This window comes from Dermacentor silvarum, chromosome 2 (genome assembly GCF_013339745.2).
Source record: "Dermacentor silvarum isolate Dsil-2018 chromosome 2, BIME_Dsil_1.4, whole genome shotgun sequence".
Taxonomy (NCBI): Eukaryota; Metazoa; Arthropoda; class Arachnida; order Ixodida; family Ixodidae; genus Dermacentor; species Dermacentor silvarum.
The window spans coordinates 138119058-138145048 of NC_051155.1; the positions used below are offsets into that span (position 1 = coordinate 138119058).

The window sequence follows — 25991 nt, forward strand, 5'->3', positions numbered from 1 at the left end:
ATATTCGGTCATTTTACTCTGCGGACTACTGCAGTGAACAGTGCAGCAGCGTTGTTGAAGTTTCCTCCTTTTCTGCCGCTTGTAAATCAGGCGGACCTCCTCTTCCCGGTTTATATAGGTTCGCCATCTTGCTGCACATCCTCTGTCAGTGCAAAACGCTTTATTAGGGTAACGTTGTGGAAGATGGAGCGAGGTTGCGACATCGTGCCTTTAAACGGTAGCGCGGAGAAAGACACAAAAAGTGGTAGATACGTGGAGTGTTGCCCTCAATGAAACTTGATCTTTTCGAGTGTTGCCCTCAATGAAAGTAATGGGGATTTCAGAAAGTGACTGCTTTTTCTGTAAAGACTGTACCACGTACGGGTGCGATTAGCAGGGCATTAATGTAATTATCCACGAAGTAAGCAAAATTTCATCGACCGGAACTATCGGCGGGTCCGGAGATCTTTGACAGAGCGCGCACTTGGCAGCGTAGAGGCGCACATCGGAATGCTATTCGCCGTGCATCTATGTAGAACGCCGAAAGCCGCCGGATGAATTACATCGAAATGTCTTGCGGCTACATATCGTGGAATCAATAGACGGTCTTCGAAACAGCGTGTTCAAAGTTGCTGCAGAACCCAATCAGCCAAATTTGAACTCTACGCATGGGCACTGTCGCCGACCATACTGAACGAGACGTATCTTGCTAGCTGTCTCGTGCTAATTGTTGGATATACAAACTGCGCAAAGTCGAAAAGAAAAAACGACGAGAAGACTGCACTCAAACTTAATTCGTGTGTATTCTCTTGTGTTGTCTTTTTCAGAATTCGCGCAGTTAATATACCCAACTGACCACACTTTTTCTGGAGCGCTAAGCCTCTTGCGTGTGTGTTCATAAACTGCTATATACTTCCTCGCCACGAGTGCTACCGGAGCGACACACGCATCGGGCTGCACCGTCGCGGGCTCGTAAAATGCCCCGCACAACACAAACGAAAGGCACATCCGCCGCGCGAAACCAGACACGGCCGCCGAGGCGACCGCATCATCGCCTTCGGTGCCGCTCATCGCGCTGCGGAAGCATGAGTGCAAGTTGCTCCGCTGGCGTTTCGGCTCTGGCAGTGCTTCGGCTAGCCGGCGCCTCGCTGCTCATCGCGCTGGTGGTGCTTCAGTGCCAGTGCGGCGAAGCTTGGCTAGACCGGCAGCGCTCGTGGGCAGGCGTGACAAGGAAGGACCAGGTGGAGTTGCCCCTGTACCTGACGCCGTACATGGTGCAGGGGAGGGTACGCGATGCCCGGGAGCGCAGCCGCGTGGGCACCATCGATGGCTCGCCGGACATCGAGAGCTACGCGGGCTTCCTGACGGTGCGCGAGCGGCAGCTCAACCACCTGTTTTTCTGGTTCTTCCCGGCCATTGTGAGTACCGGCTATAGGTATTGATGACCAGGCAGTCAAATGATTAATACGGCAGAGTCCATGGACTGCACATGGGCAACATGTCTGTATAAAAGGCCGTCTATACAGGGTGTTTCATTTTAGCTGCACCAAATTTTTAAAAGTTGCCTGTGGCAGATAGCACAATTATAATTTTTGATCTAAATTACTCGATGAGGCGGCCATTACTTCCACGAGAAACCAAAGCGCATTAATTGAATAATTAACATAATTACGCTAATTACCGTTCTAATTAATTATTTTACGGCACATCTTCCAATCTACGAATTATAGCCGCTGAGTTCGCAAGGCGTATCCCCTTGGAACGAATTCTCAGGACTGAACCAGTTTCGGGATATTAATTTTCAAAGTGTCCGACGAAATCCATGGGCGTTGCAGTTAACTTTTTGAGGAAAACTCAGTTTTATGCATTCAAGCACAAAGTTAACTGGAACGCCCATGTATTTCGTCGAACACATTGAAAATTGTATATATATATATATATATATATATATATATATATATATAAACAATCACTGACGAAGCGCACTTCAGAGAAATGAAGGCTACAGTCCGATAGAATCTTCAGATTATTTATTAGTGAGTACGCACATATTGGGCAAAGAATGAATGGCGACTTCAAACTTATTATCCGGCGGCATTTTTAACGCGAAAGTGTTAAGGGCGCCGTGTCGCAGAGAATCCGGCGTCAGTCTCGGCGTCCGCGGCCAAGAAAATAATCCCGAACCACCCCGACCACACAGGTCCTCCGCGTAGGCGCAGAGGCGCTGGCGAACCAATTGAATTTCTCACAGTAAAATGCGTCAGAAAAATCGTAAATTACGACTTAAGAGCAACCTACAGGTATGATAGCGTCGGGTTGTAATTTGAATATAGGAGAAAACATAATTCTGTTACGCGGAAACTCAAACGCAAGCCCATTTTCCAGCATTTCTACCACTCATATAGAGCGGCGCGCCCCGGTCGGTGTTCCTTGCAAAAACACCATCCAGATGACGCACGCCTCCTCGGCAGCGGCGCGCTGAGGCGAAGGTGCAGAAAAATCAGAGCCCTTCCCCTATCGAGTGAATGGGGGTAAGCGAAGCTTGGTGGCAAGACGACGCTGTCGCAGGCGTTCCGCTTCGTTTGCCCTAAACTCAGAGTCGGAGGCTCTTCTCTGACGTTTGGCTTCACCATTGCACTCCCGCAACTTGGGGTCCCCGGCTCTTCGCTGACATTTCGCCTAGGGCTTCGGAAGCCCTCACGCTAGAATCGACACGTCGACGACGAGCACTTTCCCGAGCAAGTTCGTGACGCCGTTGATTAAACACAGCCTGCTTCTCGGCGGAACGTACCACGTGCGGATTTCCCATCCGGGCGCCGGAACTGGGGGGCTATTCTGTTCACCTAGTGGACTGTCCACTTCGGCTGTCACCATTGGCTGCCGCTTCACGAGCGCGAAGGAGACTGGCTGGCACGTTCGCGCTCGTGAAGCGGCAGCCAATGGCGACAGCCGAAGTGGACAGTCCACTAGATGGACTCTTACAGAATAGCCCCCCCCTGATCTGAGGCGAGGGAAGCCCGGCGGAGCGCGCGCCAACCCCCTTCCCTTTCCCTCTCCACGACACACCAAACGACCCTGATTGGTCGCGCGCGTCGCGTGATCCGGCGCCGGCGCAGCTTTCTTCGCACCTGCTCTTCCTTTCTTTCCTTCCTTCTTGATTTTTTTGTCACTGGCTCATACCCGCATATCCAATGCGGGTATGGGCCACACGTGTCTTTTTGCGTGACTACGCCGCCACCGAAATCTTCAACGCAATAAAAGCTTCGCTTGGAAAAGAAAGCTGCGGTTACCGGGAAGCCTGACAGTCAGGGATCTTTGAATGCTATCGCGTTCCACTCTTAAAGGCGAAGCTTAGGCGTCCTCCAAATATTTTTTTTTTATCAGCAGTGTCAACAGGGCTTAGGAGTATCGGAGCAAAATGGCACATCTAAAGTTCGCATGTAGTGTAGTACGCATGATTAAACCGCTGAACGCGCTCCGCATGAATAATATTATAACCAGCTGGAATTACTCTATATAACTTGTGGTATCGCTTCCGCAAGAACTCCCACATGCCTGTGATCTCGTGTTGTATTTTTGCGCTGTCTTTACGAGCACGAATATAGCATAAATCTTGCTCGCCCTTATTTGTATGGTTTAACCTTATAAGGTATAGTCATTCTTTTAGGTAATTTCTACAGTTAAGCAATTCTTGTATATAATTTTTACCGTTCAATCCCTTGCCTGTATATCTAAATCATTAAATTACCAACTACAAGCACCCGAGAACCTAACTCGTGCGGCTACCTCGCTTAATTGGCATAAGTACTCCCACAAAGCATTGTTTTTAATACTAAATGTAAAGAACGTGTCATTATTCAGCATACTAAGAGACGCCTCCATAACACCAAAGAAGCTACGGGAAGACCAAAGCTGGAACCCGGGCTGCCGGGAGAATAGACACTCCCTATGTAGTTCGCTCACAGCGCCCTCGGCCTATTTTTTGTTTTTTGTGCGTCATCCGGAGTCTATGTCGATCAGATGACTACGACGTCATTCCATGTAGTCACCATAGCACGTTTATGTGAAACATCAAATCCGAAACCTTGAGCTGTATTAGCAGAAAAGGAAGTAGCGTGGTAGCTTAATTACCGCGTCATTGAAGCGTGATCCGCGTCATTGAAGCGGGCGGCCGGAACGCGTTTTTAACACGAAAGTGTTTTATGCCGGGGTCCACGATGAACTTCCTGTAACGGTTGTGACGTACGTTCGGCGCCAACGAGAATAATTTCTTTTCTTGACAGGCATGGCGCCACCATCTAGGAGCGGTGAAGCGAAGTACTGCATCGTGACACTAACGAGCGTCGACAGGGAGCGCTTCGGTAGTCACAGCGCAGCGGAGGCTCCAATGCGGTATAGTGGGTGGTGTCACTTTCCGCACGTGGTTTGTCTTTCGCGTCGGATTAGCCTATGGCGCCTCGTCGCCTAGAGTGGAGCTTCAACATGCAACAGCCTCACGGGTGGTGGAAGGGGACAAGAGGGGAGGGCGGTTGGAACAGCATTGAGTGCGGGGACATGTCCCCACTGGTTTAGAACCTGTGGGGGCGACTGCTTCCACTGCCCCCCCCCCCCCCCCCCCCCCCCGGTTCCGGAGCCCCTGGACGGTGGAATATTGTTTCGGCTTGCTGGGACGTGGACAGGAGTGACTAACAATAGTGTCTATCACGCGTAGATTCACGAATGACTAGCTTCGCGTTTTTTGCTAAGCGGTGGGCAACGCTTTTGCATCCCCTCTAAGATATGTAATACGTGCCTACTTTCATTTTTCATTAGCGTGTGCGCAAAGGTGCGGCTGCAAAAGAACTCCCCCTTGTACGTTTGCCCACTCTTAAATTCTTGAAGTTTGGTTATTGGCGTTTTATTTCCCCAAGCGATAACGTCGCTCGCTATGAGGGCCGCCATAGTGGGGTTCACTCTGGAATAATTTTGACTACCTGTAGGGTTCTCGTGCACCCAAGGCATTACCGTCTTTTTTTTTTTTTTCATTCCAGCCCCGTAGGTTAAAAATTTACATTGGGTTTAACGTCCCGAAACTGCACAGTGTGTTATGACTTATGAGGGACGCCGCAGGGTGGTGAGCGCTGGAATAATATTGACCACGTAGGGTTCTTTAATTAACGAACACCCAAAGCATTGCAATCGTTTCTGCATTCTGCCTCCGTCGAAATGCGGCCGGGAATCGAGCCCGCGACCTCTGCTCAGCAGCAAAACACCATAGACCTCCGCGACGGGTCTGAGTTATCGAAGAATGTCGGAACCTGTAATACGGAGAGGGGGGGGGGGGGGGGGCATTGTTTCAGTTGGGGAAACACTAATAATTCTATACTCCGATCTGTCTGCTTTGATAGGGCGTTGCCGCCAAATGCCACTAAGAAACAAAAATAAACACATTAAGAAAGCTCGGAGGCCTAAGTTTGAATAATTCAGTGGTTCCGGCAATAGTGATTGATCTACGGAGGAGCCAAAGGGAGCAGAGCCTGTGCGCCCGACTCTTAATTCTGATCGATCATCCCATGTGATGGGTCTGCCTCAGGGTTTTGGTTATTCAGTCTACAGTTATGAAAGGGAGGTGGCCCGTAAAAGGTACCCACGTGAAAGCGCTGTCCTTTCACCTGGGCACCGTGTTCTGCAGATGCTCTTAAAGGTAACGCATATACAGGCCAAGTACGCGGACAACCGGATGTAATGGAGTCCCGCAATCTGGATATAGCAGTGTTTCTTTTTCTCGATACACACTACAGTAGAACACGCGCTTATTCCTGGACAAGCTATACCAGTCACAGCGCGTCCATTATCTGCGCAGAAGAAACACTCGGGCAGCGCGAGTCCGCTGGTGCTGTGGCTCCAGGGCGGACCAGGCGCGCCCTCCGTGATGGGGGCGCTGGTGGAGCACGGTCCCCTGCGCGCCGTCGCCGACGGCACGGCCACCTTCCGGGCGCACACGTGGACCCAGGAGGCGTCGGTGGTGTACGTGGACCAGCCCGTGGGCACAGGCTTCAGCCACTCGCACGACGGCGTCGACGACCACTGGTACTGCGCCAACGCCTCGGACGCGGCCGCCGACCTCTACGAGTTCATGGGCCAGTTCTGCGTCATCTTTGCTGCCGAGTGCCACAGCGCCGACTTCTTCATAGCCGCCGAGAGTTACGCAGGTACGATGAGACACGCGATAACAGGACGTGCTGGTCCGCGCGTGACTGAATTCTCGATCCGCCTCGTGTTACTCTTCGGGAAACGGTGCGACGAAGCCACCACCTCGAAGTGAAGACAGGACCCAAGAAGGACAGGACGGCCGTGCCTTCTTCCGTCCTGTCTTGCAGATCGCGCTACTGCATCTAGTACAGACCGCGGCAAGCAACTCGCCTAGCAACAGAACAGGGCTTTCACATGTTGGCATAGACGCGCCGTATTGTTGTCCTTTTCCACAGCGCCACTATAGAGATTAGTTCATTTAGTTATACCATCAACCAAAACCAAACGGTGGTGTTTGACGTCCCAAAGCCAAACACGGGCCACGCGAGACACCACAGTGGGGGCGCACCCGATTAATTTCGACCACCTGGCTCGGGTTCTTTAACAGGATGGACCGGAATGGAAGCTTATTGGACTGGCTGGATCGTCGACAATAGCAATGGTAAAGCAGAGCGAGAGACATGGATGAAAATGAAGACACTGTGTGTACGTGTCCTGCGTCTTCCTATCGTTCGTGTCTTTCGCGTTACTTTACCATTCCTAAGTACACGAGCGTTTGCGCATTCCGCTCTCCCGTCGCAATTCGGCCGCCGGGAGTCGAACCAGTTACGTCGTGCTCAGCAGCCAATGCCATAGTACACTGCTGCGGTGGGCTTGTTTATGTGATATCCCACAGGCCCAACACAAGGTTCAAGCAGGAAGGGGAAAATGGACAAATGTAATAAATAAATAAATAAATAAATAAATAAATAAATAAATAAATAAATAAATAAATAAATAAATAAATAAATAAATAAATAAATAAATAAATAAATAAATAAATAAATAAATAAATAAATAAAGATAGATAAACGGTACAATGTTTATAAAGAGCCGCAAGTAACATGACTGAAGTAACGTGTTGTGCATTTCAACCGCCTTCGTCCTTTGTACACTGCTGCTGGTTTCGCAAATAGTGTGAATAAAACACAGATATACCCAAATGAAAGCTAAACCTAAAAGCTTATAACCTAAAAGCTTTAACCTAAAGGTTAAAACCTAAAAGCACAAGCGCGTGGCAATACATCATTAAACAAAACGAGAGACGGCGTTTACAGCATGGAAAAATACCACACTAAGGCATTTCAGGCAAGTGAATAAACAAAAGAAATCAAATACAAGAAAGAAAGAAGAAGGTGGAATGCATGGAACAGAAGTCGCGAGAAAAAAAAAGTGTGCAGGTATCACGCATTGTGGGAATCGACGTTGTGCGAAGAGAGAATGAGAGAGAGCGAGGCTCTAGAGGAAAGGCAGGGAGGTCAACCAGACGAGCGTCCGGTTTGCTACCCTACACTAGGTGTAAGAGAAAGGGGGAATAGAAAGAGGGAGAGAGTGAGTACTGAGCACACGTGGGACGATGTACAAAGACACTATAGTCTTATGCGAAATTGCTGCCATCTGTCGGAGGTCTGACGAAGCTACCGATGCGGCGCCATATTGAAGGCATCTGTCCGAGTCGTATTGCTGTCGCTGCTACAACTGTTTGCTTATATGTGCTTTGATCGTAACCAATCTGCGCATAAAAAATGTCAAACGAGTGCTGTACGGACCTGTCCGCGTTACCGGCATTTCCTAGTGATTAGTTGACAGTTATTACGCGTGAAGAACTGGCTCACAACGATAATGAAGCTACAAGTTTGTCACCGAGTCGTATGTGAGCCTGCCGTTGTTGTGAACGAAGCAGTGAGCAAGGTAATGAACTTTCTCTTTTTGCTTTCAGTGTGGCATTTAAAGCGTTTTAAGCCATTTGAATATCCTAGGTAGAGTGTGCGAGAGAGAGAGAAACAACTTTATTTACGTCATAACGAGGTCATTAAATTAGCTTGCCGGTGGCCCGAAGGGTGGTGGCCAATTGCTTTCCACGACCGTTTCGGCACATTTAGTTACTTCTGCCTGACTCTGGTAGTCAGTCGTCGACAGGAGTGACTCCCTTGTCTCGTGGAAGGAAGTTGTTAGTATTGACTGTGGAGGAGGGTTTCCCTCGCATTCCCAAAGAATGTGATTTTGGGTAGCCGTCATGCAGTTGCAATGTTGGCCCAAGAGGAAAGGCTTTCGCGCACCAAGGCAGGCATGTAAACAGTGTGCGAAGTGCGAAGGTCATGAAGAGGCTTTCGTGTGCGACGCGACCAGGCGCAGCGACCACGGTACGAGCAAGAAGCTGTCAGCGCAACGTTTCTTTCAGAAAGGTTGAGTGCAGTAGGGTGGCCACAGGATCTTTCCGAGATGTGCTGATAAATAACATGTTATGTCAATGAAATTAGCGTTTCACTCCATCGCCTCGGCGCCTACCGTGGTCTTGCGGATCTCGTCACATTGCAGTTAGACTCGATTTTGCGACGCCGAGCGCCTCGCTGGCATGCTCACGCCAGCGTTTTGACACCGGTTGTGTGCGGTCGAGTGTGATCTCTTCGTGTTTGCTTGTGCGCGCTGACACAATGCTTGTCAATTCAATTAGTAAGTGAATGTGTCCAAGTTCATACAGCCGATAAAACTACTGTCCTTACTCCGTATAGCTCTCTACTAATTTGCTATCGCAATTGATGCTTCGCCTTTCGGGCGAAACTGCGACTTTTTTTTCCTTCTTACTTTTTATTCTGTCTGACGTACTCCACACAAACGTTACATTTCTCGTTACCTAACTAGAAAACATTCGATACTCCATTCGATATTCGAAGGCCATTTCAATCGAATATTCGTATTCGACTCGATTCGGAAGTTTCACTATTCGGACAGCCCTATAGTAATGTACGAACTTTTCGCCCACTGCAGCCAAGTTCGCGCTGGCACTGGCGACCATGATGAACATGATGCGGGACGAAGATTCCCAGCCGCGGCTCAAGGGCCTCGTCCTGGCCAGCCCGTTCGTGGACCCGGAGAACCAGCTGGACAACAGCGAGCTGCTGCACCAGACCGGGTTCCTGACCGACGCTCAGGCGGCGCTCCTCTGGGAGCAGTACAACCGGGTGGCACGCCTCATCCGCCGAGGGAACTACACGGCCGCCAAAGACCTCCTGGAGGACATAATAGGTTCGCCACATTTGGGCAAGCTCACGAAACGGATCCTTTAAATCTGAGTACCGTATAGACTCGTGTAAGGGCCGCACTTATTTTTTGTCACAATTTTGTTGAGGTGCGGCCCTTACACGGGACCGCACCTTTTGGTCGAAATTGTACCGGCGCTGCAGTGACTTGCGCACATCCCGGCTCTTGCCTTCTAGTAGGGGCATGCGGAAGTACGCAGCGCACGAAAATTCACCGATGCGTGCGGCGCACAGCATCGGGGCACCGATCGCGATTGCTTCTACATTGTACATATTTTTCTTCAAATTTTGGGCTGCCAAGTTGGGGGTGTGGCCCTTAAACGAGTCTATACGGTATATAGCGAAAGAGGCACTGGAGAAGAAAAACGGCGCCACCAGCGCTTACTAGCAGCTGAAGTTTTGTTCTTGAAAATATGTATTAACCCTTTCAGCCCTGGATTTTCTATCGTGAAGGGGCCGTGAATCACCCTCGAGCTTGGTGAAATAACATAGTCCGCGGCTAGCATACGCTGTTGTGAACATCTCAGCCAAGTTCTGCTGTCGTACGCGGTCCGTGGAGCTCGCAAGCGGAACGCGAAGTCACCTTTCTCTCAAACGCTCTCGTTTCAAAAGACCCGATGATCCTCGCTCTTTTCTGCGTGCTTTATTTCGTAATAAAGCACACTCCAATGCATGGCTGCTATTGGTCGCTGCGGTCGGCTACACCGCGGCCGTCGCGAGGTGCCGCCACGAGTCCAGTGGCTAAGCGCACTGCGACTCGCTGAGGACAACCGCGTTTGGCTTACGTTTGGCGCTTCGTATGCTCGTGTGGCGCTTCGTCCTATTCGTCCTAATGGGGTCGAATTACAACAAACGATTGAGGACCTTAACCGAAAAAGCATAAGAGTGGGGTTGAATATGAATATGCAGGACAAAGATAATGTTCAATAGCCTGGAAAGGGAACAAGAATTCAGGATCGACAGTCAGCCTCTAGAGTCTGTAAAGGAGTACGTTTATCTAGGTCAATTGCTCACAGGGGACCCTGATCATGAGAAATAAATTTACAGAAGAATAAAATTGGGTTGGAGTGCATACAGCAGGTATTGCCAAATCCTGACTGGGAGCTTACCACTGTCGCTGAAAAGAAAAGTGTACAATCATTGCATTCTACCGGTGCTAACATATGGGGCAGAAACTTAGAGGTTAACAAAGAAGCTCGAGAGCAAGTTAAGGACCGCACAAAGAGCAATAGAACGAAAAATGGTAGGTCTAACATTAGGAGACAAGAAGAGAGCGGTGTGGATCAGAGAACAAACGGAGATTGCCGATATTCTAGTTGACATTAAGCGGAAAAAGTGGAGCTGGGCAGGCCATGTAATGCGTAAGATGGATAACCGGTGGACCATTAGAGTTACAGAATGAATACCAAAAGAAGGGAAGTGCAGTCGAGGACAGCAGAAAATTAGGTGGGGTGATGAAGTTATCAAATCTGCAGGCTCAAATTGGAATCAGCTAGCGCAAGACAGGGGTAATTAGAGATCGCAGGGAGAGGGCTTCGTCCTGCAGTGGACATAAATATAGGCTGATGATGATGATGATGATGATGATGATGATGATGATGATGATGATGAGGCACCGAAATTTGAAGTCCGAAATGAAATTTGAACTGCGCGCCACGGTGACGTTTCCGAGGCGGAGCGTTGTGGCCCCGCCCCACTCCACCGTAGCCTTCGCAGTGGAAGGCATTGAAGGAGGAAGGGGAGCACAGCGGAGGCCGTGTTTGATTCCCAATAACTCCGCTTCTGCTGAACACACTGAATTAAGTACTTTTTCCGGCAAAGTGATTCTGAAATAGCCTATTTTCACTTCAAATGTATTTCTCCACTTCGATAAAAAGTGGTTCAGGGCCCCCTTAAGGGGTGAAAGGAAGACTAAAGAGAAACGCTAAATCAATTTAGACTAATAAAGTATGCTATCAAAACACTTTAATTTCGTTAATTTCACGATAATAGGTTGATTATTATAAGATAAAATGAAGGTCGAAGTTCCACATATATATATTTTTTCAAACAGAGTGCCAGAACCGCTACGCCGTAACGGCAGTGTGACGTCACGGATTTAAAGGTATATTCTCGTATTTGGGCCACGTTTATAGTGGTTGATATGTAAATGATTTAGCCCGGGGATCACTAAGAGGTGGGGAGAGCAGAAGTAGTCCACTGCGAAACGTACAGGGTCCTCCATTCTTAGTACGAACACGGCGCTGTGTGGTCGCGTATACACGCGAATACACGATAAATTGCCGCACGACTGGCCGCTCGAGGCAACGGCTCGGGCACTTTGCGTGTATTCGCTGGCTTCTTTCAGACTCGGAAAAACACTTTTATGTAGCACATATTGAGCAATAGAAAGCTGTGTCGGGAGTCTTTTATGTTGCTTTACAATTTTCACATTGACACCCTTCATCTAATTATAATATTTGAGAAGTAGATTAATTATTTAAGACTAAATATGTAATTAGGCGGAACGCAAAACACGTAACTGAATCGTCACCGAGTCAAATCAGCGCGTACAGCGCGTCGTAATTGCAGCCTCCGCGATCAACTTCAGAAACATTTTCAGAGCTAATTGCGGAGGCCACGCTCCGCTGTGCTGAGTACGGTGAACGCCACCTAGGTGGCGTTGGTAGTGCTTCTTGATGCCAGCGTCCCTTCGAATGCTGGCATCGAGGCGTCGTAGTGCTGAGACCACCGAAGCGTTCACTGTCGGTGCGCGTTAGGGCTCTGTTATACTCCGACGTAACGTCGACGCGCGCGCACGCTGGACGCAGCGACGCTACGCTAGCAAAACGCGAGCGCTCTATAGTCTGACGCGTTGCGCGACCGACGCAACCAGCGTCCGTCGGCGCGGCCCGGCGGCAGCCGGCGCGAAATGCAGCATGCTGCATTTCGCGCCGACGACGTTACCCAGGCTGCACCGCGTCCGTGTTTCTTTCCACGCGGCGCTCACTTTCCGCGCGGCGCTCTGCTCTACTGAGCATGCGCCGCTTTGGCTACGGCCGCTGCGTCGGGCCGCGTCGCGTTGGACTATAGGGGAGGCGGATTTGCGCCTGGCGGGCATTTCCTTCCTCCATGCTGGCGGGGCATCGCCGACGTGACGCGACGAAACAAACCCCGGCGCGCGCGCGCGTTGTGAACGCCGGAGTATAACAGAGCCCTTAGTGTCATAATGCAGTACTTCTCTTTTCTGCTCGTAGGCGGCGGCACCGCCCCGAGCAAGAGCGCGGGTACACGGAGGAGTGTTAGATATATAAGGCGCGTCTGTGTAGCTCTCTGCAAATGCGTTTGTGGCGCAATGGGTTAAACGCTCGGCGATCTAACGTCGCGGACCGAGAGGTCGTGGGTTCGATTCCCAAATTTTGCATGTTTGTGGAACTTTTTCTTCTGGTTTCTTTCTTTGTATTATGTTCGTGTACATTGTAAGAACGTCATTCCGTATTTCCGTATGACGTATTTCCGTGACGGAAATACGCCACTGACGTATTTCCGTGACGGAAATACGTCAGTGGAGTCTTGGTGGACCCCGGCATAAAACACTTTCGTGTTAATAATCTGAGTATCTCCCACCGACGGCGCAAGCGACATTATGTTGGTTCCTTCCAGCTAGCTGGTAACTGTACCCGCCGTGGTTGCTCAGTGGCTATGGTGTTGGGCTGCTGAGCACGAGGTCGCGGGATCGAATCCCGGCCACGGCGGCCGCATTTCGATGGGGGCGAAATGCGAAAACACCCGTGTACTTAGATTTAGGTGCACGTTAAAGAACCCCAGGTGGTCCAAATTTCCGGAGTCCCCCACTACGGCGTGCCTCATAATCAGAACTGGTTTTGGCACGTAAAACCCCATAATTAATTAGCTGGTAACTGCATATTTTTAAATCTTGGTACATGATAGTTGGGAGGATGCTAGAGGATGAGAGAAACGATTGGTCAAGGCGTTTAAGGGTTATGTGCCGAAACGTACACAAAGAAAACCGTAGTCAGAAAGGTCGATTGCACTCTCGGACTACTACTGCACTCTCCGATCGGCCAGCAGTGTAAATAGTTTTATTTGTGGTCGTTAGAAGAGAGAAGGGAGAAAAAAAATTACGCCCGGCAGCACCGTAACCACAGTGCCTAGAATGTAAGTATATTCTAGGCACTGTACCGTAACTGCTTAGCCAATTGTTGACATCTAAACGTCGGCCTAGAAAAGCGGACATAATTAGGAGAAGTAGAAGGAGAAAGGATAACGAAGACGTGGAAATGACTGATGATATTTACAATGTTTATAACAGCCGCGAGTAGTTCCGGGTCGGGGCCGCGTTTGCTTGCGCACCATTTGTGGGAGAGCGGCGGGGTTGTAAACAGCTGCGTCTGGAAGCAGAACGGTGCAATATCTCTGGTAATTCTCCTATACAGTGGTCAACGCCAACAGAGTCAAACCGTTTTGCGAGAAACGGGAACGAAGTCGTTCCGAAGGACCGCGTCATTTACCCTGCGCGATCCCCGGGGCAAGCAACCCTCACTGGCCGTCGTCGTTACGACAAGTGGGGCGGTTCCGGCGAAGGACAGGGTTGAACGTTTCGACGAGCGCGGTGAGGGAAGTACCCTTTGTTCTCAGGCGTCGCTGCGCTGTCGGTCACCTTCTCAGGAACGCCCGGGTAACTGGTCGCGTCACAACGACAGTCTCGAACGCGCAGCGTCTATATAGGTGTGGGGTCTGTTTAGCACGGGGCTCTTCGTCCCAGAATGGATAGGAGGCGTATATGCTTGCGGTCGCTCATGTACGAAGGCAATTTCGTGTCCGGCGAGTCGCGTTAAGCTCAAGAGGGAGAGAGAGAGAGAGAGCGGAGAGAGGGAAAAGTGAAGTAAAAAAAAAAAAAAGAAAGAAGAGGAAAGGCACACTTACGCCTGCACTCGTGCAGTGACTGCTAAAAAGCAAGAAGAGTAGAAACACCAGGAGGCCGAGAAAAGTGCAAGTCACGCACTCCCCAAGCTGTGCCTTGTAGTCTGTGCCTTGTAGTCTGTGCCTCCTGAAAGCAGATATTACTGCAAGTACACTACGTGCGTTTACGTAGCCTTCTACACTATACCCGCGTCACCAATTTTTTTCTTCCAGGCAACTTTTTCTTGACGCACTTCGGCCTGGTGACAGGTTTCCTCCCCGCACACACATACACCTCTTGCCCGTGAAATATTTAAGTTAGCCGATGAGAGCCACTCTTTTGCTAACACAGAACACTGCGATAGGTCTCAAAATGCCATAACTTCCGAGTTACTACCGTTTCCATTTTGAACGTTGCTCTGCTGCAATGTGCGGGCGTGCCATTGATAGTTTTTCGTTTTGTAATTTGCCGGAGGGAATGGTCCATGAGAATTACGTTTTATGGACCAGAACAGCGCACGAACCGTGCGCTGTTTTATCATTTCGCAGACTCGTGATGCAAGTAGGACGTGTACGTGTAGTCATCGCGTAGATAAATGGACATGGTACATATGTAAAGGGTGTGCTGCCTGCATGCAAAGGTGAGACCACGCCGTCCTCAGTGCAAGCACAGACAGCACATGACGAGTCTGCTGTTGGCTGTTCTTGATTGGCGCTCGTAAATAGTTGGAAGCCCTTCGCGCGAATAAAAACTTGTACGGCATAAAGATCTTTTGAAGCAGCATCGAGAGCTGGGCGAGTTAGTACTGAAGCATAATGTAACGGTGGCAAAAGACGCGGGACAAAAACGAAGCTTGCCGTGTAAGTTCCGCCGTATGGGTTTTCGATTGAAAATGCAACTATGGAGTCTACTTTAATGTTCGTTTCGCTTCTCGCGTTTTAATAGAAAAGCGGCACCTACTTATTAATCAGTCATCACTGTGAAACTGAGTTCGAACCTCGCTTGCTGATTTCTGCTAAGTAATAGCCTTCGTGCTGTAAAACGCGCTTTATATGTCCCCTCATCGCCAAGACAGTTAACAGTTCTCTAGGGCAGCAGAGCACGAAAGACAAAGGACACAAGAGCATAAAAGTGACGTCACGAGCGTTTGTGCTGTTTGTGCTCTTGTGTTATTTGTCTTTACAGCGCTGCTGCCTGCAGTATGTCGAACCAACCAGCCCACCAAATCGTGCTGACAGTTCTCAGACGCGAATCGGGCGTTTTCTTTCGTACTGGTCCACCCTAAATACACACGCGGCTGTTGCCCTCGACATGAAGCTTATATACTTATGCTCCTCGGCATGCCATGTATGTATCTCACTGATTCAGTCAATGGCGCATTCTGCAGACGGCAACCCGACCGTGTCGACGACGCTGTTCGGCAACTTGACGGGCCTGCGGCAGGCGTACGACCTGGACCTCACGCACCCTCCGGCCATCTTCACCGTCTACGAGGAGTTCGTGGAACGGGCCGAGGTGCGCCGCGCCCTGCACGTGGGCCGCCGGCTGGTGTTCATGGCCGACGGCGACGCCGTCACGCACAACATGTACGCCGACATTCTAGTCTCGTACAAGCACCAGCTGGCCGACCTCCTCGACCAGGACCTCAAGGTGACCGTCTCTCATATAGGGGTGTCGCCTGCATCGACTTGTACGAGGGATGTGTCGGAGAGCCCGTATCGCCAGCACGAAAACATCTTCTTTCTGGGGTTTTACGTGCCAAAACCAGTTCTGATTATGAGGCACGCCGTAGTGGAGGGCTCTGGATTAATTTTGACCACCTGGGGTTCTTTAACGTGCACTACAACGCAAGCACACGGGCGTTTTTGCATTTGCGGCCACCGCGGCCGGGATTCGATCCCGCGATCTCGTGCTCAGCAGCGCAACGCCTTAGCTGACTGAGCCACCTGAGCCACTCCGGCGGGTCCAGCACGAAAAAAATATTAGTAAAATGAGAAATTGGCATCGCACCTGAAAGTAGTGCACGCACGCACGCACACGCGCACACAAACACACACACACACACAGAGAGAGGGAGAGAGAGGATATACAGTAATTAAGGCAGGGAAGTTAACCATAATAGTTCTGGTATGACTACCCTGCATGGAGGAAGGAGGAAGGGGACAAAAAGAGCAAGAGGAACACAGACGAAGTAGACCGCTTGCACAGTCTAGCGATATCAACGATAGCAAGCATCATTCTAAAAAGTATGGGGTTTTACGTGCCAAAACCAGTTCTGATTATGAGGCACGCCGTAGTGGGGGACTCCGGAAATTTGGACCACCTGGGGTTCTTTAACGTGCACCTAAATCTAAGTACACGGGTGTTTTCGCATTTCGCCCCCATCGAAATGCGGCCGCCGTGGCCGGGATTCGATCCCGCGACCTCGTGCTCAGCAGCCCAACACCATAGCCACTGAGCAACAACGGCGGGTATCATTCTCAAACTATATATTATGCAAGTACGCGTGGACCTCAGTAACTTCAGCAAAGAAAAAAATTATGCAGATTCAATTTATATTTTGGAATCTATATGAAGGGAAGCTTTCGCGAAGAGGTTAATAAAAATGGTGTATATTTGCCTATTTTATTTCTGCGTCTTTGGCGTAAAGGAAACCGGCGCATGCGCACTCGCGCACCCGTGCTATGCAATGCGGCACACGAGGCAATGATCTCAAAGAGGTAGTCGGCGTTGTCATCGTAGAAGTATACACCTTCGATCGTGGCCAAATTGATAGAGCATTGGGTTGCTATACTGATGGAACAGGGTTCGAAGCCAACCGCCGGACCAGCTTGGGTCAGTGGGTGTATGTGGCCGTACGTGTCAACGCTTCAACGAACCCCTTTCACGCCGATATGGGTCAGTGGGGATGCGGAAATGGGCATGTGGAATTGGGTATGTACGTACCACTATTCGATGCATGATTAATCTCTTTGACGCCGACGTGCAGCACTCGGCATGTGCCACTTAGTACGTGCCGCCTCTTCAATGGCAAACAATCATTTTAAGTTGATCCGCTACTTGGCCGGAATCAAACCTGCAGCATATATGCATTCAGACAAACTTGTCTGAATGTATATTTACACGAGCCACACGCCGGCTTAGCGGCGGCGCGGCTCAATGATGCAGTGTATTCAATGGAAAGCGCGAGCGATGAATCCAGTTGCAATGTACGACTCATACAAAACGCCTCTCTACGACGGCAATGCGCTAGTGTGTCGCTACGTTGGCTCAATGCTAATCCCATGAACGCCGACATTAATTGTGAGATTACTTCTGCAAGTTTTTCTTTCTTTCTTTTTTAAGTGTTAGTTCGGAAGCAGCAGCAGCACCCAGCAACCATTGTCAGGAAAGACCTCGAGAGTTCATAAACAAAGTTTCGCTTTAATATATAGCACGCGCGAAGTTCCGTTGGCTATCTATCCTAGCACTTTCTTGTTCAGATAGTGGACGATTTTCCAGTCTCTCAACCACAGAGCAACTTGCTTGCCTCTTGACACTATAGCGCGGGCAGACACAAAGGAAGCGTCTCGTTACAGCTGCATGTGTAACGCGGATCTACAAAGGAAACCGGTACGGATTCCTCAGAAGAAAAGCGAGTGTAACTAGCACTTCTGGATCAAGTCCGGCGGGCGGCGGAGGCCAGTGGAGCCCTGGACGGAGGGCCCCACCCATAAGACTATGACCGATGCCCTTTTCCTTTTAAATAAAGCCTTTCTTCTTCTTCCTCGTATTTCGTAAGAAAGCTTCTTACGGCGACACAGCCTTTCCAGGACAGCGTATAGGGCGAATTAACCGACATATCGAAGCGCAGGGACACTGAATTACTCAATATAGGTGGAGGAATGAGTTGATGATGTAGAGTCTGGTGAAATCTCGTCTGCCCCGGAAGATTATACGAATAGGCATGTTGGTAATCCATACTTAATGGAACAGCGCAAGCAGTCTCATCTGTACTCGTCCTCTGCTAACACTGTTTAATTCAGTTCAGGAAAAATCGTTAAGAAAACAGAACCGACGCCGGCCATGGTGAACATTTTATTAAATGCTTGACGTTCCGGCCCCAACACGGGCATGCCCTGTTCACAAAGCCTTACTCACGAAGCTTGTGAAAAACGGGGGCCGAAGCGTCAAGTTTTTAATAATTTATTCAAGCACCTTGGTGACGTCAGTTCTCCTTTCTTCAATACAAAACGAGTTCTGCCGATTTCTGAAAAAAAAAAAAAAAATGCGGTGTTCAACATTATGTTGAAATTAGGCCTTCCAGCCGTGGTCTCTCCGCCCATTAGGAAATTTATATCGGCACTGCTTTATCATCCGCTGCCCATATCGTATTAGAAGTCTAGGAGCGGCGTAGGCAATCACTGTTCTACTTCTTGACATTCCCTCGCAAGAGCGGACGTCTTCGACTGTCGGCGTGGGCCGATTCGCTTCCTAAATACTATGCGTACGAAAGCATCCGATCATCCAGATTACCGTTACAAATTGAGAGCTGTAATCACGTTTTTTCGTGCCACTATCAAGGAGGCGCTTCCCGACCAACTTTTCACTACGTTTATTTTTTAGCGATGCTTAAATTATTCATTGCTGTGACATTATAAGGCTGGATGCTGTGGATGACCGCTGTGGAGACCAATAGAGTAGATATAAAACGTGAGCCGGGGCTCGAGCCCGAAAAGCGGAACTCGCAAATTAGAAAAAAAAAAAAAAGAAGTAGAGCTTCCACGATATTGTAGACTTCATAGAAATGTCAGTAAGACACGTATGGTTATATATTAAGTGCTGTTTTCCGTTCGCTACATCAGCCGATGACTGGAGCGAAAATAATTTACGCAGGATATCGCCAAAATTATACGTTTCGTTTACTGAGTACACAAACTTCTACCCGTTACCAAACGTATACTAAACACGCTGATCCTACCAACTTTGTTCTCCTTATAGCTATAAACTGGCAGATTAACAAAACCATAAACACTGAATAGCATAATCGCGCACTTATTCCTACATTCAAGGTTAAAAGATATAATACAGTCAAGCACCCTTATAATGAAGTATACTTGGGACCTCCAAATCCTTCGTTATACAGATCGCTTCGCTGTAATGATCGCACACCGTACCACTCCCAGAAGAGCACACCAAGCACGTTCAGCGAAACATTTATAAACTTAGTGAATGAAGCCGCTAATTTATTTATTTATTTATTTATTTATTTATTTATTTATTTATTTATTTATTTATTTATTTATTTATTTATTTATTTATTTATTTATTTATTTATTTATTTATTTATTTACGTCAGGGGTGGAGGTTACGGGCCCCATATATGTATATGTAACGCGAGCAAGAGGTTGCGGACGGAGACAAACATGATCGCCCAAACACTGCCTTTAATCTTCATCTTCATCTTCCTCTTTCCCCACTATTGCACCGCACCGTCCTTGTGCGGTTTGGTCTCCAAATGCACACGGCTCATCCGTAGCTGCTGAAAGAGTATTGCCTTCCTCGTGAAAAGAGCACATGCTGTTGGTGGTTCCCCTCTAATCAAAGTAGTCGGGTAGTTGAAGTTGAAGTTTATTTCTTTCTTTGTTACAGAAAGAGGAACAAGAGCTAAAGGCCATGTGGCCTGACAGAGGGTAGCAATTAAGTCGAATTCGCTTCACCAGAAGAAATAGTAGTTGCGCTTGAGATGTGGCATTGTCTTACACCCGTGAAAGTGTCACGTGACCAGAAACCCGGTGGTGGGCCGCGCGTACAAGATAACGGTGTGAACGCGTCAGATGGTTCAGTGAGATGATTTTTGTGGCGTTTCGAGAGCGTAAACATGGTGAAGATCCCTCTACGGTCGTCATCATTATGCAAGACACACGTTTGGGCGTCGTCTTCTCGGGAGGATCACTACATGGGTAACTCATCCACGACCTCCTCATACGAGGCCTTGTTCGCCACTGATGATGATAGTTACGTTGAGTCTGTAACTGCGGCGCGCCCAATTGAAATGTGTCCAGCTGGTGGAAAATGGTGGTATCTGCGACTTATATTTGAAGTCCACTCATCATCTCTTCTGTGATTTTCTTCCATGATTGGTTATTTTCAAAGATGTGCGTGAGGTAGAAGCGAAATGCCTCACCGGCGACGTATTCATTGGAGTTTGCGACCATATCCCGTTCCGACCATGATGCAGCGGATGCGTGGAGCTCAAAGAGGCGGAACCAATCTTCCACGGGTCCATCGTCCACTGATCCGGTGTACTTGGGTATGTCCAGGGCTTGCGGCGATGCGGTCATGATGCTGGTCGGTGTAGGTGGTGGATCTTTGCGCTTGGGGTTCACGGCGTGGTGTTGAATACTTGCATGATGATGTGAGCCCGATGCGGTGGCTGCCAGGTCTTTATCCTGTCGACTTGTGTGACGCGAGCAGGAGGTTGCGGACGGAGACAGACATGATCGCCCGAACCACGACCTACTGGAACTCCAGACCTGCACAGATATCCGGCTTCTATGGGAGCCGCTTGCGCCCACTCTAGTTTAAACGGTGGCCGTAGGTGGCGCTTTTATAATCTGCTCGTCTGCTACTCGGCGGGCGGCTGGGCGGCTGGGCGGCGTTCGAATGTGTGCGTGTGCATGCGCTTCTGCTGTGGCGGACTGCTAGGAAATGTGACAATTTCTTGCTAAGACAACACATAGCATGTAAAAATTATCTAAGTGTACTCATTGTAGTGTTTTGTAATAACGTATTGTGCCCGAATTCTTTCTAGGTTTGCCATTATGCGGAAATTTCGCGCCGCTCCACACGAGAAAAAAAAAAAAAAATACCGACCGAGTGATTGTTTATGTGTTTGTTCCGCCCGTAAAATATGCATCGCCAAGCTTTTATGAAACTGTTAAAACTGATGCTAGATCCCTTGCTTTGTTCTGACTTACATAATGGCACACAGTAGTATGTCATAATGTGATGATTTACGTTATCCCCTCTGTAATTAACTCCGAAAGCTGTATGTAGCTAAGGCTGAAGTTACATGCCTTCTGCAGCGTCTGCAGGTTCTCGCAGTCTGTATCTGATCTGCCTATACATATCGTCTGCGTGATTCCTTTAAATTTCCTCGTTCATATCACTTTATCAAGTTATTTATTATTTTATTTCATTATTACTATATTGCACTATATGAATCTTCTTGTAGGCAATTTTTTTTTATCTACTGCGAAGGCAACTGAACGAAAAGTTATCATCTGCCGGCTGTACTCGTTCTTCTTTCTTGCACCGCTCTTCCTACTATATCTCGTAATTGAAATGAGAAGCAATCATTCGCAAACTTTGTTTTATTTTTTTATTTTCGTGAATTTATGCATTTACAAAAAATGTAAACGCTTTCTGGCTGCCTAAATAGCGGCACGAGCGCTCAAACAGATCGCAGAAGCAGACGACAGCGAACAGGTTATAGCTAGCGCCACTCTGCTCGTAAGTTCTAGCGGCAAAAGGGGTGATCTAGACCAGGCGTGCTGGAGCAGAGAGATCTGTGCTGGTCTGGAGTTCAGTAGGTTGTGGCCCGAATACTGCCTTTATTCTTCGTCTTCCTCCTTCACCACTATTACACCGCACCATCATTGTGCGTTTCGTCACGTATATAATACTACGGAGTCCAGCCCTCCCGTGCGGTCTTTTTCATTTTAATTAATTAAGTTTGTATTATTATTATTTTGTTGTTGACAGGCACTCCATATGCGCATCGCAGCTCAGTGGTGGCTAAAGGTAGTAATTTCTTTAGCTGCTTTCGACTGCACAGCCGACGAGAGGACCAATTAAGCAGTGCTCTCCTGATGCGTAGCTGGTGTGTATATACGTAACCGCTTGCAGGTGCTGGTGTACGGAGGCCAAAAAGACCTGATTACTCCCTTCAGTTCAGTGGAGCGTTTCATGAAGACGCTGAACTGGAAAGGCCAGAGGGAGTACGCCACCACGCCGAGGCTGCCCTGGCGACTGGGCACGGACCAAGTGCTGGGCTATTACCGCCACGTGCATAACTACACCGAGGTTGGCATTGCGCGCCTTTCACAAGGCTATATATATCCGTATATTCTTCGTTAGCGGGCGTTTAGTACGCGCTGCTAAAAAAAAGAAAAAAATGAAAAAGAAGAAAACAAAATCGGGGTAGCTTGCACTAGTGGCGCAAGGCTACAGATCCATCGGAGCTGATCGGTTCCTAGCTAGTCCTGGCTATACGAAGTGATGCTAATTTATACGAAGTAATGCCAAGTGATAGGCTAAGTTATACGAAGTGTATAAGCATTTCCTCGTGGCCTGTGGCATCGGGGAACACCTCGTGAAGCACTTGCAGTCCGAGCTCACGTAGGGAAAGTGGGGCGAAAGCTATGCGTAGTGGCGGCGCGCAGCAGACGACACGCAGGGATGACGTCAAGGCGCATGCACAGTAGCACGCAGCTGGTGGGAGCCAACACTACACTGTACCAACACCCTTCGGCCGAGCCTCCGCCAGAGGCGCCTGCTACACTCACGGACACCGCGAGCGTTCGGCGCTAATGCGGGGAATGCGGGGAAACGGAGAAGCGCGGATGGCGTCGACAGCACCTCTGCGCGTTGCCTCATTTGTGCTGCTATAATTTGTTTATCTCTCTCTCTCGCTCTCATTTTCTATTTCTCTCTCCCGAGCATAGCGCGCGACGCTCCGCGAGGTGGTTGCTAGGCAACGCAGTGGCAGGCGGCACACATTACGGCCGGCTTAAACACCTCCGCTGTTAAAAACGTTAGTACAGAACTTTACGGATAGCGAAGCGGATCATGCAGTGACACGGTGCATGCATGCGCAAAGCCCGTACTTAGCCTCGGTTTTTTCATAGTTTGTAAGGAACGAGTAAACAGACACAAGAGGAACGAAAAAGGACAACACAAACGCTAACAGCGCGTGACTTGCGAATCACGCTTGCCTATGTGCAATGCCCAAAATTGGTGAAGGGCCCTTTATAGGAAGCGCGTACGCCTTATCTCCAGACACCCATTTACTGCCATTTTACACTCGGTTTCGAAATAACGTGGCACTGAAGTGGAAGTGAAGGCGTGCTCGGACACTGTGGAGACGACGTCGTGCCGCAAAGGCATACGCGGCCAAAGCACACGCGTGCATTTACATGATTACGCTCTTCGTCGGCTGACCTGTCAAGGCGTCCACTCGAGTACTACTTTACTCCCTTTCATGCATTTCGTTTGGTGCATTTGGCACCGTTTAATTCGTCTGGCCCTGCGCGCACCGCACTACCGCGTTGCGAGGCGTTGGTCCTCCTCATAGCGCATGCGCCTACTCGACGGAGCCCTGACGTAGTCCGCCAGCGCGGGGCGCTTCATGATGCATATTGTTTTTGTGCCTCCTTTGGGGGCACGAAGAGCAGTGAGGCGCCAGTCTTCTGATCGAGAGGATACATATTTGAAGTGACTTACATACATTTATTATTTCGTTATGACGTCATACACATAGTAACCCAACAGTCAGTTGCGGACCGTCCACAAAGAGAAACTGAACGCACCGTCACCACAGGCAAGCACTCTGTTTTCCTCCAGTTTATGCTTGTGTTCTTTCTCTCCTTGCCCGCCATCCACGTGTGCGACGCGCACACCGATATCTATAACTAAGTTCACTATTGCCATGGGAACATGATAATTTAGTGTTACACCCAAGCCACCAGGAACACAGCTGGAATGTCCGTGTTGCGGCTATCGCTATAAGGCGACCACGACCGCTAGCGCAGACAGGTTTCCTAAGGTTGCTATACTTGGGTTTGTCGGTGTGCCATTAGTACGTATAACGTTTCGCGCAAAAGACACGAACCGCAGCAAGGAACGAAGATACACACACAACGCTGTGTGTGCCTTCGCTCCTTGCTTCTGTCCGTGTCTGACACGCAACGTTACACGTACTAAGGTTTCCAAAGCTGGTCTCGTGTTTCTCGCTCTGTTGCCTTTGTTGCTGCCTTTGATGTTACAAATACTGTGAAGCAATCTATAAGTGCACTTGGCGCGCCCTCTCTCACAGGTGCTGGTGAGAGGAGCCGGCCACGTGACAGCTTTCGACAAGCCTAAGGAAGTGTTGGCGCTCGTCACCAGGTTCATCTACGGCGCACCGATCGAGGATGCACGCTGATTGCGTCGCCGAATAAATTAGGACGCCGGCTATCAAAGCGCCACCTTCGGTTTTGCGACGAGTAAGACGAAGTTTATATGGTGTACTGGAATAGGGCAGTGTGTCGTCCGAGGGCGAAAACGTGCCTCTTTTTGCGATGACGGCCTGGGGTGTTGGAGCACCCCGGTCTACTGTAGCGTCATCTGTCGCTGCAGCCTGAAGTCATTGCTGGCAAGCAGAGCCATAATGGTACAACACAGGGCCTCCGGGATCGGCAGTTATGATTGTCGCGGAGGTCATGCATGTCCGTTCAAGCTCGCCGATGGCTTGCTGCTGTTTTTCCTGCCGCGTTTTATGTGCATGAGGTTCCTGCACAGCGATAAAAACAACTACGGGCTTCTTCAGATCGGGTACATTGGGAACATTGGCTGTACTCTTGTCCATCGGCGCTCTTTTGCGTAGCGAAATGTGCAAACGATGGCGGCTGCCTTCGTCACAGAGCATTGTTTTTTCTTCAGTGAAACCTGCCGACCGCTTTTATGGCTGATGCAACATGACAGGAATCCCGTGCAATCCACCAGGCACAGTGCAGGTGCTCCTTCCGGGCTTCTCATCCTCGTGTGTTTCGAAATACTTCGATAAAAATAACATGTGCGTGCTTACCGGACGGAATGAGCAGACGAGTGTTTGTCTTCTGCAAACGAAACACTGAGCAGACGATCAGGAACACTGCATGATGTGTGATTGGAAACGCGCAAGCTTACACGGCGTTATTGATGTATACTAACAGTTCGTATTATTTATTTTTTGCTAACTATAATAACTTCGATCAATAGTGTTTTGAAAGTGTTTTAGTTTATAAATGAAGAAAGTTTTGCACAATATATTTAAATTTCGCGCGCCAGGCACGCCAGTCGATCGCAGCGCCCTTCTGGTGGCGTCATTACAGAAGCGTCCCCACTTCTCCCATTGGTTTTCCCTGCAGACGGCACACTGCCCCATTCCAGTACACCATAGCTGCACTGACCTCGGCTGCCTCATGCCAGTAATTTGTATAAAACAACCTTACAGTTTCTAGAAACATGCGTGACATGACATCGCGAGGTCGCGTACGACTGCGGGTCACTGGATGTCGGTAGCGCAGCTTCGGTCTCGACTCTTGCATATTGTGACAATATTCAGGGTCGATCATTTTCTGGGATATAACATTCAGTGCGCGATGATTGGCTGAAGCCAGCGTAAGCAGATGCCACAAAAGGAGTGGCAAAACCTCTCACCTGCTGTATTTGATGCTGCGGAATCGGGCCACTTCCACATGGTGTAACCGTCCAGTGGAGCATTCCTCGGTAGCTGGCCTGTCGACATCTCCTGTCTCCTAGTAGGCCGACAGACCATCCACATTTTAATAAAGCTTTACCGTCATCATTATCATTACCGTCAGATCATTTTCGCGGAGTAGTTTACTCTATAGAGGAACGAGGTGGCGCTATCGGCGGCGCGCCGCGCGTTGCCTCCTGCGAAAGCGCGCACGAATGCGAAACCATTAAGCTTATGCCCTGCTACTGTACGGTCAGTGCTTTAGCCTTGTGTGGAGCGTTATTTGTAGCGGCAGATGAAAAGGGTTAATGACAGC

At 49.2% G+C, this 25991-nt stretch overlaps 1 protein-coding gene across 1 annotated transcript; it reads left to right on the forward strand.

Moving 5' to 3' along the window:
• Positions 1 to 652: 652 nt before the first annotated feature.
• LOC119441827 (venom serine carboxypeptidase) lies at positions 653 to 25038 on the forward strand. Its single transcript, XM_037706459.2, has 6 exons — positions 653 to 1397; positions 5822 to 6170; positions 9019 to 9276; positions 15581 to 15843; positions 22084 to 22260; positions 24272 to 25038. The coding sequence occupies exons 1-6, from the start codon at positions 957 to 959 to the stop codon at positions 24377 to 24379; spliced, it is 1596 nt and encodes a 531-aa protein (XP_037562387.2). The 5' UTR covers positions 653 to 956; the 3' UTR covers positions 24380 to 25038.
• The last annotated feature ends 953 nt before the right edge of the window (positions 25039 to 25991 follow it).